Consider the following 22341-nt stretch of genomic DNA (forward strand, 5'->3'; position numbering starts at 1 on the left):
ACCCACAACAACACATGAACTGACCTCTTTGTAAATCACCCCTCAAACTCCACCCACCCATGTGTTGAATGTCACAGTGATTTATAAAACATGGCAAATATAATCGTTATCCCCATGGTGAAAAGTAATCGTTATAATGTGCTAATGTATGCATTGCAAAATTAGGAAGTCTGCTTAAAAACAGCCTTTTAAATCTTGACAGACGTTAATTTGGATTTTCTTTTCTCGTCCACCGCTCTTTTAAGACCCTGCATGCAGAGATGCTTCATTTGAACTTCTCTGTGACTCTGTGTCATTTTGATGAGCATTAGAAGTACTCATTTGGAAATCTCGTTTGGGACACATGATGAGTTTTATTTATTTATTTATTTTCACCTTTTACCTTTCCCTGTCAGTAGTGCTGGACTACTGGTGCTCCACCTAGTGGTGTATATTGCTGTGTGCACGTTTATTGCAGGGCATCATCTCTGCTCGCCACATTATGGACTATGTTTGGATCAATAACGTTTCTGCAGCACTTGTTGTGTATTATAGAGAGACTTACATATGTCTTTTTCACAACATACTCTGAATCAATCATTGAGAGACAACTTAATGGACTGTCATTCTTAGCTAATTTCTGTCCTAGATGGACTTACAGAGCCCCCTGTCTGAGGCTTCCTGTCTTGGTATTGTACATGTATGAGTTTCACCATAGCATTTGGTTAACAATGATCTCTATAAATGGGAAAACACTGATGTGTCTTAATAGAGTTATGGAGACAATGGCAACTTAAGTCATATAAAAACAGGCTCATCGAGGAAAAGAGCTGAAATGTTACAACCAGAAGCTCTCTGTGCCAAGTGGAGAAGGCCACAAGAACAGCTGCCAAACCTTCCTTACTTCTCCTGGTCTCCCTTTTTCTGAATTCAATTATTACATGATCAGCAGATCATGATGGGATAAAATAAGATTTAAATGATATTTCCAATGCTTTCATAATTCCTTAGACATGCACGACATTTTGGTCAGTTTAAGTCCTGTTAACTTGACCCACTCAATTTTAGACGATTGTGGTGAAAATACCGTTTCACAGTGTTTAGCTACAACGGCTGCTCTGTGCATTTATTTCTTTTCACAGCTGTCAGTGTGTGTGTGTGTGTGTGTGTGTGTGTGTGTGTGTGTGTGTGTGTGTATCTCTGCATAGCAGTATCAGAGATCTCCCCAAAGTTGAAGTAAAACTGCATGTTGTTTCTATGCTGGTCTGCGTTGCAGGATGAGTCCTGTGGGTCCATAGATCCTCGCTGACAGGAGCGATGTTTTAAGGACAGCACCTCAGCAGCCATGAAAGGGTTAGGAGCCAATCGTAGTCGCCACCTGTCGGACTCCTGCGAGCCAGCAGGAGGCCCCCAGAAGCCTCTCTGTCCCTTGACTTCTGACCCTCACAGCACATTCCTGATAAACCCAAACATGAACCATTACGGGACACTGGACCCCCACCTCCATCAGTTCCCTCCCACCAGCCCCACCCCGATGCCCCCCGACTGCCTGCTGCCTTTCAGCCAGATGTCCAACAGCAGCACCTTCCCCCGTCTCCACTTCAGCTCCCCGGCTGACCCGGTCGACTGCTCCCAGAGTTGCGTCCCTGGTGGGGGTGGCACCGGGCAGGGCAGCAGGGCGGGCACACTGTCCACTTCCATGTCGATGGGTGTGGGTTTGGGCCTCGGTCTCAGCGGAGCCCCTATGATCACCAGTGGCTCGGCCACAATCTCTTCCGCAGCGGCAGCCAAGATGAACCGGCTGCCCTCCAACCTTTTGGATCAGCTGGAGAGACACCTGCCGCTGCAGCACGACGGCTTCAGTACGCTGCAGTTCCACCGAGGACGCATGTCCAAGCAGCGCAGCGAAAGTCCAGGACGCATCCGCCACATCATGCACTCTGTTCAAAAACTCTTTGCTAAGTCCCAGTCCCTGGAAAACTCTGCCATCAAAAGCGGCATCAGCGTGCGCTCGGCCGGAGGCGGGAGTGGAAACACGGGCACCGGGGAAGACGAGGGCAGGCCGACCCGCAGGAGCAAAAGCAAAGACAGGGCTAAGACGGAGGCGCTGGCAAAGCAGAGACCCAGACCCAATGCGCTGGGGCTCTGGAGCTCCGATGACAACCTGGACTCAGATGGGAGCAAAGCCGGCTCTGTTGCCGTGGGTTACCGTAACCCGCTGAGCATGATGACTCTCGGCAGGGCCGTGTCGGACAGCCAGGCCAGACACATACCACAGGGCTACAACACCATCTCCGCACACACGCTCAAGACCTCCAAAAGCAGCGGCGACCTCAAGTTCCTGGCATGCCCGGCAATGCAGGTGGGATCCAAAGAAGATGAGGGCAGAAACAGGGGAGGTAAAGAGGGAACGTTTGTGAAGAGGGGATCGTGGTCCACGCTCACCCTCAGCCAGGCCAGGCAGGCATTACAGAAGGGCTCAGCAACAGTCAACAGGACTCTGCTGAAATCAAAATCCTGCCACCAGGACCTGGCACAACAATACCTCCAGGTAAGACCACCAGTTAGTATTCGTCTCCATCAGCATTGTTTGTACCCATTTTTGAGACAGCTTCATTACAACTTCTATGAAGTGTAATGGGAGTATGTCCATTTCCTTAATTCTGGATGACAAGTCCTCCCATGTCTAATGGTTATGATACGGCGTTCCTCCATTATTTGGACTTACTGAGGCGTGCCAGGTTTTCAAATCGAGTTCGAGGGCTCTCAACGTGTTTCCAGGCCTTGGTCAGGAGGTGAAATCCGAAGTCTAGGAATGTTTGGGCGGTGCTAGCAGTGCTGTCAATCATAATCCATCGAGCCCCTCTCATACATATGTTGTTGCTCTTAATTGCTTCTACAAGTCAATTTCTCAATTCAGCTCTCCTCTTTGCGAGGTTTTTTTTTAATCTTCCTTTGGAATTTCTCCCATCTCTGCCGGCACATCAGTTTATAGCTCACGCTCACATAGGAGTGAAGCATAATAAAGAACAAGATTACAGATGCAACCTTTACCATTGTTGGCTATTGCCGTTTATGGCGTAAAGGACTGCTTCAAAATGACGTGCCAGCCATCGCTTTTTAATGACAATTTATTATTTTCTTAAATATCCAGTATCATTAAAAAACTACTGTTTCAGATTCAGTGGTAGTGTTCACTTTGACAATATTCACATTTGTTTCAGTGAATTTGAAATTAATTAATGTAAATGTGAATTAATGTGAAGTGTAGTCTTCGCCCTCTTTAACTTGATGCAGATAAAACCAGGCCTGGCCTAAAATTTAAAGCTAGTATATATAAAAAGGGCAGTCTATTTTATTAGGAACTGGCAGACATATTCCCACTACTTTGATTTAAAATGGATGACATAAATATCAGATATGAATGCTATTTAATTACCTTGATTGCCCTTTAAATGGAAGCTAACACACAGTGCAGATACTCGAACAGAAGAAGAGAGGACGCGAGAGAGTAACAAAGTAAGAATTGATGTAAAGAATATATACTATTATCAGTTCGGCTCAAATCAGCCAAACTACTATTGCTATTCCATATATTGTTATTATTTCTTCTTCTTCTTCTTCTGTCTGTTTACTTCTAGCACTAATTTCATCCACACAACACAAGATAGCTGAACAGTTCCAACTTCACATATTAAATCACAGTAATACCTATGGAGCCATCACTTGGCAGATTAAACAGGTTTATGAGATGATATACATATGCATGAGCTGTAACACACAGGCCACAGCAATACAATAAAGCATACCTACTCGAGCAAAACACTGACATACAGACAAATGCGCGCACACACACACACACACACACACACACACACACACACACACACACACACACACACACACACAGGAGGGGATTCAGCCTACAGCAACAGTCTTACCAGAGACATACATTCACACACACACACACACACACACACACACACACACACACACACACACACACACACACACACACACACACACACACACACACACACACAACCGTTAGGAGGGGATTCAGCCTAAAGCGACAGTCTTACCAGAGACATACATTCACACACACACACACACACACACACACACACACACACACACACACACACACACACACACACACACACACACACACACACACACACACACAGACTCAGAAACACACACAGACGTGCATGCACACTCTCACTGACTCAGAAACACACACAGACGTACACACACACACGTACGCATGCACACAGGCATGTACACACACTCAAAAAACATACATTGACACACCCACATTCAATTTGTCATTAAATTAACATTCAATATGTCAAACCAAAAAAAAAAACAACAAAAACAGAATCAAGCAGAACAGCCAATTTAGCAATTCTTGGGAACTGAACCATTTTTAGTTATTATTATTATTATTATTACGCATTTTATCTACAATTTTACATCAACAGAAAGTAAAAGTGCCCATTAACTCTTTGCAGAGACTAAAATAACTTCATTACCACTGAAATCTGTATTAAACAATGTGCAATATATTATTTGTTCTTAATATTTGTTTGAGTTATAAAGCCAACACCTAGACTTTTCACAAGTTGGTTTAGCTAACTATCCAGTCATGTTGTGATATCTTTAGTACATTGCTACACCCGTGCGTCATTATATTGTTTTGTAACTGTTTATGCAAATTGCATACCTAATCATACCTGAACGACGACATATGTATGTCCGTCTGGGGGAAACGTGGCACGTCCTGAGATTTGATTTCAACCCAGGTGTTGTCCACAAATCAGAACCAGTGGCTAGGTGGTGTCCCTGGATAGGACATCACAGCCCCTTTCTTCCCCATTTCCTCCTTAAACAAGTTGGCCACTATAGATGAAACTGGGGAACCCGTAGCAAACCAATGCCTCTGCCTGTAGTACTGCCCCCTGCAGGTGAAGTACGTGGACCGAAGTCCCTTAGATGAGTGATGAAACATTTCTCCCACCAGAGGCGGTGTCCAGATAAATGATCCAGCTTTCTGGGATTTCCTTACCTGGATTATTGAGCATGCATAAAGACCAAAATAAAATGGTTTAACAGTAAGAAAAACAAGCATGTAGCTGACTTTATGTTCCCAATGCAGATTCCCCTGGGGGACTGGGCAGGCACTTTGGGTCGCGGCCGGCCCGGCGGGATGGAGATCCCCTGTCGGAGGATGCGCAGTGGCAGCTACGTGAAAGCCATGGGCGACATGGAGGACAGCGAAGACTCGGAGGGCAGCCCCAAACCCTCCCCTAAATCTGCCGCCCGCCGGCAGAGCTACCTGAAGGCCACCCAGCACTCCGTGAGCGAGCAGCAGCCGCCACCTCCTCCACGCAAGTGAGTCCTATGAGACATAACCTCAAAATCCTGGAAAAGATACAAGCTGGGTCAGCACACTTGTTTGTATTCCACGGATTATCTTAATATTTACTCTTGTTACTTTCACTGAAATATGAATATGAATACACAATGTTTATTCATATTCATATATATATATATATATATATATATATATATGTATATTTGTAATATACTGTACATACACACTTACATTCACATATGAATATAAATATATGTACATATTCATATTATGTATGTTTAATATGTGTACATGTATATGATTAAATATGAATCTGGTGGTAAATAAAGGAATATTCATTGCCGAAATGAAAAACTAGATCACAAGAGAAGAGTTAGTACATTCACGCTCAGCATGAATGCAATGTCCTCAAAGACAGTCACCAGATGGCAGCATCTTGTTGCTTATACGGCTATCTGGAAGTGTAAAAGCGCTTGGCTTGGCAGCAAAAAAAAATACCGACAGCTACTCACAGGGGCATACATTACATTACCGTGTGCAGTGACATAATTATCGGCATTTGATACGAAAGAAAAAAGGAGGTGAAATATCTTGCCATGTGTTTTACCCCTACAACGGCACGGACAGGCCTCGTTGCTACGCTCTGATGCGGGAGGATTATCTGTGGTCTCCGCTGCAGAGCGCATGCTCTATGCAGCATCTGAGGTCAGTGACACCTATAGGCAGGTATAGTGTGGACCCTCCCACCCCCCCCCTACCCCCACACACCAACCCACCCACCCCCATATGTCTTACCACCACTCTCCTATGCCTTATTTCTCTAACCTCCCCAGTGCTTTACCCTTTTGCCCTTGTTCCATATATTTTACCTTGCAGGTTACCGCGAGTGGCGTGTTAGTGCCCCGTTGTTACCTGCCTCACTCACGTCTTGTTTTCATAATACACTAAATATCCATGGAAAATCACTCAGTCACAGCCCTTGCTGACAACTAACAGCAGGTGCCTAATGGGCGAACCCAGAACAGAGGAAACAGCTCAATAGTTTCCACCACCAATCAGAAAGATGATTTATTTGACTCTATTCGGTTGCATTTTTACTGATGGCTCAATGTTTCCTCTGTGCTGTTATGTTGAACCCCAGCACACACCACTATCTGCTCATCATAATGGTATTTATTTAACCTTGAAACGATCCAGGGGAAGTTTTTGGAGTGTGACTCAAAGCATCCACTGGATTTCATCCACCACGGAGAGACCCATTTATCCTAATCTCTGGCTCCTGAGAGACTGACTTTTTTTAAAAAAAAAAATTTTTTTTATTTACATCTACAGCTCCCTACCATCATTGAAAGAGTTTTCCACTAACCGGAGCCTAGATAACCTCGACTGTCTGGTGAGTCCGGTCGAACCCCCACCACGCCACTGGAATGACTTCAACCAAGGCTTTAGGACACTGGGCAGAGGCATGGGCGCTCAGGTATGGTTGCTTCTCATTTTCGAGTGTGTGGATCGATTCTCTCTGGGCTTTCCTGTTCTCGTTTTCTTTCAGGGATTAATTCACTTCATTTTTTTTTAGCCGAGTTAATTTTCTCTGTATTATTAGCATACAAGCTTCTGAAAGACCTAGAGTTGGCCTAAAGTCATGATCAGCAAACTTTAGAATAACAGAGAGCACATCTAATGTGTGGAAGATGTTAACGTCTAAAACATTTGAAATGTTGAAAACTTATGCAACGTGCTCAACTCGAATAACCCCGAAAGAGAAGACTGAACTTGGTCAACGGGATTATCACTGAAGAAAGAGGAGAAATAAAAGCATTTCATTTTCTTATCTCACAGTCGCAGAGCCAGGATGATTTTAATTATGTGAGACTTGCCCAGGCTGCCGAGGAGGTATTTGAATAAAACCAGTAGAGACAGAAATGGGAAAGATGCGTGAGAGAAATGGAGAATTTGAATACTGTAGGTACCAGTATAACCCACAGGAAATGTGACATTACGCTACATCAGCAGGTACAGGCAGTGATGACACATCAGACACCATATTCCAGTTTTCATAGAAAAGCAATATCATTGGTCTCTTGACCTGTACTTGGCTCCTAATTAAATCTAATGATGCATGGTTGCTCAAAATGGTTCAAGATGTGAGTAAAGTGATCTGCAGTCTGATGATCTGTGTCCGTGTCGCTTTCCCGTGCTGGACCACTACTGCGGCAATGTTGCTGCCACTACCTGGGGTGATGGCTTTGGGGTGTTCAGATGTGTTGCCCTAAGGATTTGTTGATCAAAAGAAATGGATGAAAACAGAGATATTTAAATGTCCTGGGGGTGTCCGGGTGGCGTGGTGGTCTATTCCGTTGCCTAACAACACGGGGATCGCCGGTTCGAATCCCCGTGTTACCTCCAGCTTGGTCAGGTGTCCCTACAGACACAGTTGGCCATGTCTGTGGGTGGGAAACCAAATGTGGGTATGTGTCTTGGGTGCTGCACTAGCGCCTCCTCTGGTCAGTCGGGGCGCCTGTTCAGGGGGGAGGGGGAACTGGGGTGGAATAGTGTGATCTTCCCACGTGCTACGTCTCCCTGGCGAAACTCCTCATTGTCAGGTGAAAAGAAGCTGCTGGCGACTCCACATGTATCGGAGGAGGCATGTGGTAGTCTGCAGCCCTCCCTGGATCAGCAGAGGGGGTGGAGCAGTGACCAGGACAGCTCGGAAGTGTGGTGTAATTGGCCTGATACAATTGGGGGGGGAAAGGGGGGGCGGAGCATTTTTAAAAAAAAAAAAAGCTTTGCTAAACTGAGTCACTACATCTCTAACCTTCACCAATGGGTGTTGCTGCCTCAAGACTGGCCTTAACTTCCACCCTAGGGGCCGGTAGCCTCCAATCCCCACCCCACAGTGTGTCACGCTGCACATGTTCTTTCAGATATGCGGTCAGGGTTGTGGACACTCAGCACCATACCGTGAGGGAGAGTCCCAGGCAGTGGAGGCTCTGGATCTGCCTGCACCCACGTGCTTCCGATCCCGTAGCCACAGCTACCTGCGGGCCATCCAGGCTGGCTGCTCCCAGGATGAAGATACAGCCTCTGCAGATTCAGACTCATCACCACCACCCACCACCATGAGCTGCGCCTACAGCTCCAACACCAGTGAGTACAACTCAGAGCAAGGTGTAACCGCAGTGTTAAAGATATGCCTTAAATCATTGGGAATTTTCTTCATCCTTTTAGAGAATGATACAGTTATGCTACTCGATATTTTTCGCATATTTACTTACCTTCCTTTGTAACAGCATTTGCTTCATGTTGATGAAAACTATATTTATTAGAACAAAAAATGTTGCTTTGAGGGGAGATGTACCAAGTAGAGCACCTCCTGCAGATTTCTTGGAGAAGCAAGTAAGAATTGAAAACAACTTTACTCGCTGAGTACTTCGAACATCTTTAGTCGCTGAGTACTTCGCTTGTACAAGTAATTTGCCTTTGTACATTGCACATTGAAAACACATCATAGGCAATACGTTATGAGTGATAAAACCACTGACCTGGACAAGACATACAGACATACAAACAACAGCACAGTATATATACACTACACATGAAGTACAAAATACACATACAGTTGCAATATGTACTACTACTACTACTAGAACTACTACTTTCGGCTGCTCCCATTAGGGGTCACCACAACGGATCATCCGTTTCCATCTCTTCCTGTCTTCTGCATCCTCCTCTGTCACACCAGCCACCTGCTTGTCCTCCCTCACCACATCCATAAACCTCCTCTTTGGCCTTCTTCTTTTCCTCTTCCCTGGCAGCTCCATATTCAGCATTCTTCTCCAAATATACCCAGCACCTCTCCTCCACACATGTCCAAGCCATCTCAATCTTTCTTCTCTTGCTTTGTCTTACCTCTCTATCAATGCAAAATAATTGACAGGACTTAGATGGGTTGTGGGCGGCATGGTGGTGCAGTGGTTAGCACGGCTGCCTCACAGCAAGAAGGTCCTGGGTTCGAGCCCCGGGGTAGTCCAACCTTGGGGGTCATCCCAGATTGTCCTCTGTGTGATGTTTGCATGTTCTCCCCTTGTCTGCGTGGGTTTCCTCCCACAGTCCAATAACATGTAGGTCAGGTGAATCGGCTGTACTAAATTGTCCCTAAGGGTGTGTGTGTGTGTGTGTGTGTGTGTGTGTGTGTGTGTGTGTGTGTGTGTGTGTGTGTGTGTGTGTGTGTGTGTGTGTGTGTGTGTGTGTGTGTACCCTGTGATAGCCTGGCGGTCTGTCCAGGGTGTCTCCCCGCCTGCCACCCAGTGACTGCTGGGATAGGCTCCAGCATCCCCGTGACATATATAAAGGCAAAGGAGACAAGTCCCTCTGTGGCAACAGCCGTGGCATTTCACTACTGGCTGTTGCTGGAAAAGTCCTGGCCAAACTCATGTTACACAGGCTGGTAAAACACATCTCAGAGGAGCTGTTGCCTGAGTCACCGTGTGGGTTCAGGAGGAATAGGAGTACTGTGGACATGGTGTTCACAGCACGGCAACTCCAGGAGAAGTGTAGGGAACAACACCAGGACCTCTTCATAGCCTTCATCGACCTGTCAAAGGCTTTCGACACAGTCAACAGGGACATCCTATGGAACATCCTCCTGAAGTTTGGCTGCCCACGAAAGTTTGTCAACATCCTTCAAAGATTTCACGTGGGGATGATGGCACGTGTGACCATTGGAGGCCAGGAATCTGAGCCCTTCAGGGTGTGCACCGGGGTACGTCAGGGGTGCATCCTTGCTCCAGTTCTTTTTAACATCTTCCTCCTGTGTGTGACATTGCTGCTCCACAAGGAAATCAGGATGGACAGTGGGGTTACTGTGGACTTCAGACTAGATGGAAACCTATTTAACATCCGTAGGCTCCAAGCGGTCACAAAAATGACATCGGAGCACATCATGGAGTTACAGTACGCAGATGACTGTGCAGTTGTGGCCCACACACCCGAGGCACTACAAGCTACCCTTGCAGCTGCTGCAAGGGCGTATGGTAGGCTGGGGCTCTCTATAAATGTGACAAAGACTGAAGTAGTATGCCAGTGGGCATCTACTCCTCCATCTCATTCACCAACCTTCAACATCTCCGACAAACCACTTACAACAGTGGAATCCTTCAAATACCTAGGCAGCTTTCTCTCTGACGACTGCAGCATCGACAGGGAGATGCAAAACCGGATTAAACAAGCGTCATCCTCTTTTGGCAGACTTAGGAGAAGGGTCTTTCAAAACAAAGACCTCAACCTCCACACCAAAATATCTGTCTACTTGGCAGTTGTCATCACGACTCTCCTCTACAGCTGTGAGGCGTGGACCCTGTACAGCCACCACCTCAGGATGCTTGAGGCCTTCCACATCAGATGCCTACAATGCATCCTGAGGATAACCTGGCGTGACCGAGTGCCCCATACTGAAATACTCCGCAAGACCAACTGCATCCGCATGGAGGCTACCGTCACCCAGCACCAACTTCGCTGGCTCGGTCACGTCATCAGGATGCCAAAGGAGCGCTTACCGCGTAAAGTGCTGTATGGCCAGCTACAGCTTGGCCGCCACTTGGCAGGGGGCCAGAAAAACGGTACAAAGACCAGCTGAAGACCATCATAAAGAAGTGCGGCCTGAACCCGAGCCAGCTGGAAGACACTGCCGCCCAACGCTCCATCTGGCGGCAGCTCTGTCAACAAGGGGTGCAAAACCTTGAGAAGGACCGCGGTGATCGACAGACCAGAAGACGCCTGAAGAGACATGAAGCCAGTACCACACCTACACCCCCAGTCAGTGATTTCACCTGTTCTGTCTGTGGCAGACATTGTGGATCGCGGATTGGGCTTTACAGCCATAAGAAGACTCACAAGTGACAGAGGCAGGATTGTCATCATCGGACACGACGGACAACCTAAAGCAAGCAAGTGTGTGTGTGTGTGTGTGTGTGTGTGTGTGTGTGTGTACCCTGTGATAGCCTGGCGGTCTGTCCAGGGTGTCTCCCCGCCTGCCACCCAGTGACTGCTGGGATAGGCTCCAGCATCCCCGTGACCCTGAGCAGGATAAGCGGTTTGGATAATGAATGGATAGATGGGTTGTGTACTTTACTGTATAACATCTCTTGACTGTTAAAAGCTATAGAAAGCAAAAATGCACAACATGCATGCATCTTTAATGATTTAAAAAAGGTTGTTGGGTGCAGTTGTTATCAGAAATGTTGCAGTATTGTTTATATAAATGTGCATGTAAAAGAACGGGTGGCTACAGAGATCATTTAGATGCAAGAATTCACACCGGTGTGCATGAAAATGGCGCTCTAAAAAGCAACAGCCTTGGGGAGGCGTATGCGAATGAATGAATGAAAAGAATGAATAAATGAATGAATGTAAGTCTCGCTGCAGAATAAAAGCAGCCCAAATGCACAGCATCACCTGGGGCTCTTTGGACTCGCAGCTAGTATATTGACCACTTAGTAATGCAAAGCTTTTCTTCATGCTTCAAGTGGTCCATGTTGTCATGATAACATTTCCACCTCATGCTTTTCTAAAGGTCACCACAGGAAATACCATGGTGCTATTGATAATCATGTCTAATACAATAACCTAGTATGATTTTTGTTTTGTACCTCACGTTTGGCATTTGGAGTGTGATAGAGGTGAAGAGAATGTCGGACAGAGTGATGCATATGAAGCTGGAAATTGAAGGTGTGATGATGAGTGTTATCGGTGCATATGCCCCACAAGTTGGGTGTGAGATGGAAGAGAAAGAATTCTGGAGGGAGTTGGATGAAGTGGTGGAGAGTGTTCCCAAGGCGGGGGGAGAGTGGTGATTGGCACAGACTTCAGTGGGCATGTTGGGGAAGGGAACAGAGGTGATGAGGAGGTGATGGGCAGGTATGGTGTCAAGGAGAGGAATATGGAAGGACAGATGGTTTTGTGAAAAGGATGGAAATAGCTGTGGAGAATATATATTTCAAGAAGAGGGAGGAACACAGGGTGACGTGTAAGAGTGGAGGAAAGTGCACACAGGTGGACTATATCTTATGCAGGAGGTGCAATCTGACAGGGGAGAATGTAGCTAGGCAGCATCAGATGGTGGTCTGTAGGATGACTTTTGAGATCAAGAAGAGGAAGGGAATGAAGGGAGAGCCAAGGATCAAATGGTGGAAGTTGAAGAAGGAAGATTGTTGTGTGAAGTTCAGGCAGGAGTTAAGACGGGCACTGAGTGGTAGTGAAGAGTTGCCAGATGGCTGGGCAACCACTGCAGAAATAGTGAGGGAGACAGACAGAGGAAGGAAGGAAGACAAGGAGACTTGGTGGTGGAATGAGGAAGTACAGGAAAGTATATGGGGGGGAGAGATTGGTGAAGAACTGGGATAGTCAGAGAGATGAAGAAAGTAGACAGTACAAGGAGATGCGGTATGAAGCGAAGAGAGAGGTGGCAAAGGCTAAGGAAAAGGTGTATGGTGAGTTGTATAAGCGATTAGATACTAAGGAAGGAGAAAAGGACTTGTACCGGTTGGCTAGAAAGAAGGACCGAGCTGGGAATGATGTGCAGCAGGTTAGCAGAAGTCTGCAAGCACATAAGGTCCCAATGGGTCCTGACACACTGAGTCGATTCAGGCCGGGCTCTGACCTTTTTTTTTCTTTTTTTTTTTTTTGTAGATTGGGCGCGGGTCAGACTCGGGCTCATTTAACTTCCCATAAAAGTGCAGAGCACATTATATGAAATACTGTTATGTTGATTATTTTATACTGAAGCGAATTCAGGGGGCAGTCCGGGAACCGCCACAGCCGGGATGCGAACTCGTGTCTCCCACTCCGCAAGCGACAACGTTAACCAGTCGACTAAAGGGTCCCTTTAGTCGACTGGTCAACGTTGTCGCTTGCGGAGTGGGAGACACGAGTTCGCATCCCGGCTGTGGCGACGGTCTCCCAGACTGCCCGCCCCCCGAATTCGCTGCATTGGTTTCAGAAGTGTGATAGTGAGACCATAAGGCCATCGGAAGTGTATGCGCCCAGAGGCGTGAAGGAGCTGATATGCTTAAGCGCGGGGATGTGCTTCCCGAAGGAGAGGGGTAGTGTAACATGCATGGATAAGTAGACACGTTGGTCCTTGGCTAATGGGTCTGACCCTTTAGTCGAGCGGTTAACGATGTCTCCCACGGTGTGGGCGATACGGGTTCGTGTCCCGGCCGGGGCAATTCCTGTTGTTGCCTCCCGAATTCGCTACAATACATATTATACATATGCATGTGCATTACATGTGACAGTTGACCAGGGCTGGAGTTTTTGGCCTGTGCAGGGCTCTACAGGTTAGGATGATGAAGGATAGAGATGGAAATAAGCTGACAAGCAAGGAGGGTGTGTTGAGAAAGTGGAAGGAGTATTTTGAGGGGCCGATGAATGAAGAAAATGAGAGAGAGAGAAGGTTGGATGATGTGGGGATAGTGAATCAGGAAGTGCAGTGGATTATTAGCAAGGAGAAAGTGAGGGCAGCTATGAAGAGGATGAAGAGTGGAAAGGCAGTTGGTCCTGATGACATACCTGTGGAGGTATGGGGGTGTTTAGGAGAGATGGCAGTGGGGTTTTTAACTAGATTGTTTAACACAATCTTGGAAAGTGAGAGGATGCCTGAGGCATGGAGAAGAAGTATACTGGTACCGATTTTCAAGAATAAGGGTGATGTGCAAAACTGTAGCAACTACAGAGGTATAAAGTTGATCAGCCACAGCATGAAGGTACGGGAAAGAGTAATAGAAACTAGGTTAAGAGGAGAGGTGATGATTAGTGAGCAGCAGTATGGTTTCATGCCCCGAAAGAGCACCACAGATGGGATGTTTGCTTTGAGAATGCTGATTGAGAAGTATAGAGAAGGCCAGAAGGAGTTACATTGTGTCTTTGTAGATTTAGAGTAAGCATACGACAGGGTGCTGAGAGAGGAGGTGTGATATTGTATAATGAAGTCTGGAGTTGCAGATAAGTATGTAGGAGTGGTGCGGGATATGTATGAGGGAAGTGTGACAGTGGTGAGGTGTGTGGTTGGACAGATGGGTTCAAGGTGGAGGTGGGATTACATCAAGGATCGGCTCTGAGCCCTTTCTTGTTTGCCATGGTGATGGACAGGTTGACGGACGAGATCAGGCAGGAGTCTCAATGGACTATGATGTTCGTGGATGACATTGTGATCTGTAGTCAGAGTAAGGAGCCGGTTGAGGAGAGCCTGTAGAGGTGGAGTTATGCACCGGAGAGAAGAGGAATGAAAGTCAGTGGGAGCAAGATGGAATACATATGTGGGAATGAGAGGGAGGACAGTGGAATAGTTTATTAATTATTGTAATATACGTTGTAATATAGTGGATGGCACAGTGGCATAGTGGTTAGCCCAGTCACCTCACAGCAAGAAGGTCCTGGGTTTGAACCCCAGTGTTGTCCAATCTTGGGGGTCATCCTGGGTCATCCTCTGTGTGGAGTTTGCATGTTCTCCCTGTGTCTGCGTGGTTTTCTTCCAGGTGCTCCGGTTTCTTCCCACAGTCCAAAAACATGTAGGTCAGGTGAAGTGGCCATACTAAATTGTCCCTAGTTGTGAATGTGTCGACCCTATGCTGGACTGGCGGCCTGTCCAGGGTGTCTCCCCACCTGCCGCCCAATGACTGCTGGGATAGGCTCCAGCATCCCGTGATCCCAATTTGGATAAGCGGCTTGGATAATGGGTGGATGGAAGGTTAGGCTAGTACTCATCAGACCAAAGTTGAGCCCATATACCATCTTCAGAAACGAGCACTAAGAATAATAAATTGTGTACATCGAAGACATTCCACTCAGCCTCTATTTCTTCAATTAGGTGTCCTCAGTGTTTATCAAATTAACCATTTCCAGACTGGTTTATTTGTCCATACTTCCTCAAAAAGAACCTCCCCCCCTTTTTTTCATGACATATTTGTATTTAATTACCAATTTCATACTTACTCCACACATAGTTCTTCTGTCCTTAGACACCCCCCCTCCCATTCCCGTACTTCCCAATCTCAATTTAGTATATTCTACCAAGGGTCCAAAATATGGAATTCTCTGCCTTTATATGTTTTTGAATGTCTTCACCGCAGTTTAAAAGCGGCCTGAAATCACTTCTCCTAACCAACCAATATTTTCCATATGGCATGCTTATATTAGCTGGGTCCAACCAATATTTTCCTTTGCCATATAAGTCTAAAGGCCTACTATGAATATTGCTTGTTTTTCTTTTTATATATACTATATACATGTTATTTGTTTATTTTCTCCTTTATCTTTCTTGTCTTATGAAAACTCTATGCTACACCACATGCGTGTATGTTCTTAATTTGTTAATGATAGTGTTTTTGTATACTTGCATGTATCATGAATGAGTGTTCTTGATGTGTGTGTGTTTGTGTGTGTCTTGTGACTATGATTTGTTGTACTTGTGTAACATGGGTGTTTATGGGATGCATTGTTGTCAGGTGCTGTGCTGAACTGTCTCAGTCTCTTGCTATGTCTGGAATTATATACAAATTGTGCATGCCGCGTTCCTGTGGTTGTTTCTTGTAGTGTGCTGCCTGGAGAATACCACTTTTCAAGCCTTTGTGAGAGTTTTTAGGCAATTCTCGTTCATATTCCTTTTCAACTCATATTGTATCCTTTTTTTCATTTTTTTATGTGTAAATACAGAAACAAAACCAAACCAAACCATGGTGAGGATGCAAGGAGTAGCAGTGACAAAGGTGGATGAGTTTAAATACCTCGAGGCAACTGTTCAAAGTAACAGGGAGTGCAGAAGGCACTCTGCAGGCAGGGTGGAGTTGGTGGAGAAAGAGTGTCAGGAGTGATTTGCGACAGAAGGGTACCTGCAAGAGTGAAAGGGGAGGTTTACTAGATGGTTGTGAGACCAGCTCTGTTGTATAGTTTGGAGACGGTGGCACTAACAAAGAGACTGGAGGCGGAGCTGGAGGTGGCAGCGTTGAAGATGCTAAGATTTTCATTGGGAGTGACGAAGATTAGGAATGAGTATATTAGAGCAGTGGTTCTCAACCTTTTTGGGGTCCTGGACCCCCTGCGTATGTTTGATCTACCCTGAGGACCCCTCCACCTGATCTTGGGGGAGGGGGGTTGCAATTTGATAGAAACAGTAGAAACTGCATTTTAAATTGCATTATAGCATTTATTCACTCTTTGGGGCAAAAATAAGAGCTTTCAGTTGTAACTTAGATATAGTTAACAAAACAGAATTCTTATGCAGTAACTTTCAGATATATGTAACAAAACAGAATTTTTATGCAGTAACTTTTAACAATGCAAACGGGAGCGAGATATCTTATTAAAATACAATAAATTACACTTGTGAAACAGATGTAATTAGAGAAAAAAGTCCTGTTACCCTTTATAGTTTAGGTAGATAAAGGTCTCAGTCACATTTGAGTAAAATAATCCTATTTCTATAAATGTCATAGGATCTTTTTTTTAAAGATATTTTATTTTCACGGACCCCTTGCAATTACACCACGGACCACTAGGGGTCCGCGCACCCCCGGTTGAGAAACACTGTATTAGAGGGACAGCTCAGGTTGGACGGTGTGGAGACAAAGCAATATAGAGGCGACATTGAGATGGTTTGGACATGTGCGGAGGGGAGATGCTGGGTATATTGGGAGAAGGATGCCGAAGATGAAGCTGCCAGACAAAAGGAAAAGAGGAAGGCCAAAGAGGAGGTTTATGGATGTGGTGAGGGAAAACACGCAGGTGGTTGGCGCGACAGAGGAAGATGCAGAGGACAGGAAGCGATGGAAACGTATGATCCGCTATGGCGACCCCTAACGGGAGTAGCCGAAAGAGAAATAAGAAACTCAAGTTTGGCATTTGCACATGTCTCCTATATTGTGCCCAACAGATGCACGATTACGGCTCTGGCTTTCTTTACGCACTGTTTTACCTCTGCTCCACATGAAGAGCTTCTGCTGTGGGAGAGAGGAGAATTGTCTCACGGTCAATATGAAAAGCCCGTCCCTCGGGCGTCCATGGTAACAAAATCGAATGTACCTATCATGACGCAAATGGACACGTGAAAGTCTCAGCCAATCGTCTCTGTTTATGATGCATTCGAGGAGTGAACAATGTCCAATCGTTTTAGTGAGCGATTATCGGGGGGGGGGGAACCGTGGACTCCAAACCTCATTGTCAAGGGCGGTGTTCTCTACACATCTTTTTTTTTTCTCCTCCGGAGCGTCGTTGTGTTATTTGACGGCAAGGCATAGCCGAATCGTTTGATTCCGACAGCAATTCATGAATGAACGAAATATAAGGATTCGCTATTCGGTAAGGTTTTGACTCATTTTCTCTGGTCGAGTAGCGGGGCTTTTCGGTTGATTGCCAGTATCAAACATTGCCAGAGTAGTGCGGCTAACGTAAGCTAACGTTATCGGCAGGTTAGCTAGCGTGGATGAAGAAAAGGGGACGGTGGAGTCCTGCGAGGAACGCTGCTGCTGGTGGTCTAGTCGGAAACCCTTAATGATGTCTCAGATTGCTCTCGTAATATCTCTTAAAATCCTACGGACTGTCGAACATTATCATCAGTTAACGTTTAACGTAAACCCGTTTTTTTCGGTTGATGAAGGCGGCTAGTGCTAGCAAAACGTTAACCAACGCGTCGGTACCACTATGATAAGCTGCTCGATACCCGGCTCGTTAGCTTTGGCTATTATAACCATAGGATTAGGTGGTAATCGCTCATGCTAACAGGTAGGTTGGCTAACCTTTAACGAACTGTAAAATACTGTCATCGCTGATCACATAAGGTGGTCACACAAGATATAGATAAGAATATAGAACTGGTAACTATACATTTACGTTACGTACAAAATGTACTTCCAGTTGCAGTATTACAGCAAAATGGATAGGATGACATAAAGCTGGATCTGTTTAAATTGGGTTACTTTGCCTTGTTAACGCCTCTAGAAAGTGAGAGATAAGGAAGGCAGAAATGCCCAACACGTGCCTGTCAAAACGGTTTTAAAAGTTTGTGGGGTGCAGTTATCAAAAATGTCTCTATATTGTCTAAATATGCGGTGTACCAATGTTAGCCATACGCCCTGCCAACAGAGCATCATTGCCACCTAGTTAGTTTGCCTTGTAACGCTGAAGGTATTCAAGGCACTGCTTGAGTCTACTGTAAAGTCAAAATGAAATTTAGTCAATCTCAGACTCGCTGTGACAACCACACAAAAAATGTTCGTGAAATTCGTACATGGAAGTGACACTGGGTATGTTATAGACTTCGCAGTGTTCTTGTGGTTTATGATTTGAAAGTGACAGGACAGTGTGATGTTGACGCAAGTACTCAAAAAGTCAGTTGTTTAGATGGTGCCTCCACGACATTCGTCCTGTTGCCCTAGTGTCTTTTCACTTGGAGAAAACGATCTGTAAACGACGAAAGACTGCATTAGTTGACCTCAAAAATGAATGCATGCATTTATTTTTCTTAAGGTGACGCTGCAAGCAGATGTCATTACTTGCTTACTTTCATTACTTGTCTGGAAAAAGCTACCTTACTTATATTGCTGGGCTTTGCCACACCTCAGTCACTTCAAGTGCAAATACTGTTTTGGTGCACAGTGTGTCTGTCCCCTGTGCCATTAGGATTCAGTGGCGGGTAAGACCTGAGGATATAATCAATAATTTATCAGCTTCCTGCTCTATGTACAATGAAGGGTAGTACTTCGCAGTTTCAAAAAGCTTTTGGACCAGATGAACACTACTGACTAGAAATGGATGGCCATGTAATTCATTTGTTATCAGAGATTAAATAATCATACGTAAACACAGTCCTTTTTGGAACTTTGTATAGTTTGGCATAGTCATGGCGGTAACTAATCCACAACTGGCAGGAACACCTTTAGCGGTTGCTCATTTTAAGATTTACTTTAAGGAATGACTTCCCTACATAAATATTAGAGCAGATATTATATTATGTCTTCACCATAGCAGTGTGCTGAAGAATAAGGCAGGTCGCAGCAAGTTTGTATAATCAAATTTGTTGTGGCCAACAGGAAGATATGATAGACCAAGCTTTTAGAATGCCTTTGCCATACAATATTAATAGTTAAATCTCAAGTTAAACCTTATTTCTTTTTCTTTTTTCTTTTTGCAGGTAGGGAAGGTGTTGGCATGACGTTAGTGATTGTTTTATTTCAAATGGATCACTGGGAATTTGGAGGGCTCAAATACCTATTCAATTACCAACGTCACCACATTTGTCAGTAAATTGAACAAAAATGATCTTGACAATTGTAACTTAAAATCTAGGATCAGCTAGCATTGCAACTGCCATGTCTAAGTTCACTTTTTTTTTATCACTGTTGGTCTTTGTGTAAAAACACCCGGCCTTTATAATATCACTGACAGTATAGATAGGCTATATGATGTGTGTCATCAGAATAAATGGCTTTTGGGTTTCATAGAAAGACATGCTCATTGTATTCCGATGCTCCATTCCACTTGGTGTGTATATCAGCATAGATAGACTGTGAGTCATTCTCCATAGTATTGCACACTTTACCTCTCACTCATTGATGAGGTAATCTGTGACTCAATGGGTGAAGCCACTGTAATTTCACAATGAGGTCAACAGTAGTTAGCCTTCTCAGGGAAGTTCACACATGTGTTTCAAAGGGCACAGAAGCTTTATCTAAGGATATTGTCCCAGTATGATCTGATGATGGCCATACAAATATAGGCTAAACTTATTACCACGTTGATCTGTTTTGCTCAGTATTTTATTAGAAAAATATCATTCTACATTTTCCCACCTCATTTGCCCTTGTTGTGTACGTTATGCTCAACCACCAACTTTTAGCGGGGGTAAAAAAAAAAAAGTTTACAAGTTGGGTAATCGAATTTGAATTAACTGTCTTTGACATTTTGATTAGGATTTTCCATTCCTCTATATCTATTTGTCGACGTTTCTGATGAGAATTTCATTCATAAATTGATTAGAATTTTTTTTTGTTTATATAAAGTCGAGGATTTTGGTATTTGTGACCACATTAACAAAAAGACATTTTAATAGTTTTCTTGCTTTGCGTCTCATTTTGATTACAACTGCTGGAAACATTTTGTATCAGTATCCCAGTTCCACAGCCTGAAGGATTTGTCCAGACTGTTACCAAGAGTCTTAGCATCAGCTGATTAGATTTTCATCCAGACCTACCAGGCCAGACTAGGAGCCACAGGAGGTCTTAAGCATCTCGGCCCCAATCAGATAAGAATGAACAAAGAAATCTCGAATGGAGTAAAACTTGCGTATTTGGAGATTTATGTCTCTTTTTATATTGTCATCAAGGCAGGCCTCTTAGTTGCTCTTTTTATGGGCAGTGTTGGAATACTAGTTGGGGTGTTAAGTAATCGACAGCCATTTGTTTTGTCTGACATGGTTCAATGCAGGGCTTGCTGTTTGTTTTCATTACATGTCTGTGATTGTTTGTTGTCCCTTGACTGCTTTGTGAGTTGCGTTGCTGGTTTCTTTTTTTTCCTGCCACTATGTGCCTAGACAGTTCTAATAGGCATTATTGTCCAGCAAGTGGGAGCTTGTTGGTCATACTGTCTGTCAAAATCCCTCCACACCTTTAGATATGTCCCATCATGTCCACTGATTTGCTGCTTTTGCAGTCCAACCTGATGACTCTGTATGCTTGTCTGTCTTGCAGATGTGTAACATCCTTAGCAATTTGTTCTATATTAAGCTGCCTGTTAAGGACTCCCCTAGCCTGTCACCTTGCAACAGTGCCCCAATGTAAAACTGCTAAACTAGATTAAAGCTTCTGCTACCATCTCCTTTTGTGACAGTTAGTACATAGCTGGAGCTTTTCACACAAAGGTCGTTTAATGCAGTGTATAAAGTATGTTATGGGTTGTACATGTATTTTGTAATGCTGTTGTGTTCATTGAGTTAGGAGCTAGTTTAGTAAGCTGTCATGTCGAGCAACAGAGTTTGACGGACTGGATGGAGTTGCATTGGGTTTCTCCTCCAAAAAAGGTTCATTCTAGATCATAATTAATTACTCTAGAATTAGCCCAACAGTAATGAAACCTCTCAAATCCCAAGCCAGGACACTTAACAGGCTTACACAAAAAAGACTGAAACAAGTCCTGTCTTTTTGCAGTGCACCATATTTGCAGTCATGTGGCTCTGTTTGCTTGCTGTACTAGAAAGCTCATTAGTGGTCATCTGATAGCTTTCACACAGACATGCTGATGGAACCTGTGTATATGCTGAAGCAGCAACTGCTGGTTTTTCACGAGTGATGCAATTTAGTTAAGATTTGATGGTAACTGCTCTGTTAACAGTACTGCAGTTGATGTTAACTGCTTTCAAAGAAAAGGAGCTCTCAGAGCCCACCGTAGAAGTGACCCACAAACTACTGCTCCCTGTATGTAATTCTGTTCCAACAACAAGGCTGTGCTGTGAGTCATAGAAGCCATGCCAATGGGTTGCCTCCAATTCTCACCTATTTGGTTTGCATCCATCCCTAACAACTGGACCAAACAAGTAGGCACTATTGGAGCATGTTGATGGCAGAGTCGTGTTTGTGATAAAGCATCTTTTTATGGTAGAACGGCAGGCAGTTTTAATTATTTGATTTTATTTATTTATTTCAAACCTCTAGAGTCCTGAGAAGGTAAAACTAGAGGGTGAGCAGCTGGAGGCTATTAGCTGGGCCTGCCCCAGCAATCCAAGTTCTGGACAGCTTATTCACCTCATAATCACCCCTGGGCACCAGGCCCAAAGGTAGAGGAGATCAAGCCAGGCATCATGGCACAAATCAAACAAGGACAGCAAAATAGAGTATACTCTTTGCTAGGGGTTTGACTTGATCTGCAATTACCCCACTTCATTGTGTCTGGACGCTTGTAAACAAATATTTAAGGCTGATATACACTTTTCTTTAAAACGG

At 44.7% G+C, this 22341-nt stretch overlaps 1 protein-coding gene across 1 annotated transcript in view; it reads left to right on the top strand.

Moving 5' to 3' along the window:
* Positions 1-1324: 1324 nt before the first annotated feature.
* The window catches only part of dlgap4a (discs, large (Drosophila) homolog-associated protein 4a), a 29562-nt gene continuing 8545 nt past the window's right edge, over positions 1325-22341 (top strand). The window contains exons 1-5 of the mRNA XM_056274692.1: positions 1325-2530; positions 5138-5373; positions 5984-6061; positions 6689-6833; positions 8281-8503. Of these exons, the coding sequence (XP_056130667.1) occupies positions 1325-2530; positions 5138-5373; positions 5984-6061; positions 6689-6833; positions 8281-8503 (1888 nt within the window). The remainder of the gene's footprint in view (positions 2531-5137; positions 5374-5983; positions 6062-6688; positions 6834-8280; positions 8504-22341) is intronic.

This window comes from Lampris incognitus, chromosome 2 (genome assembly GCF_029633865.1).
Source record: "Lampris incognitus isolate fLamInc1 chromosome 2, fLamInc1.hap2, whole genome shotgun sequence".
Lineage (NCBI taxonomy): Eukaryota > Metazoa > Chordata > Actinopteri > Lampriformes > Lampridae > Lampris > Lampris incognitus.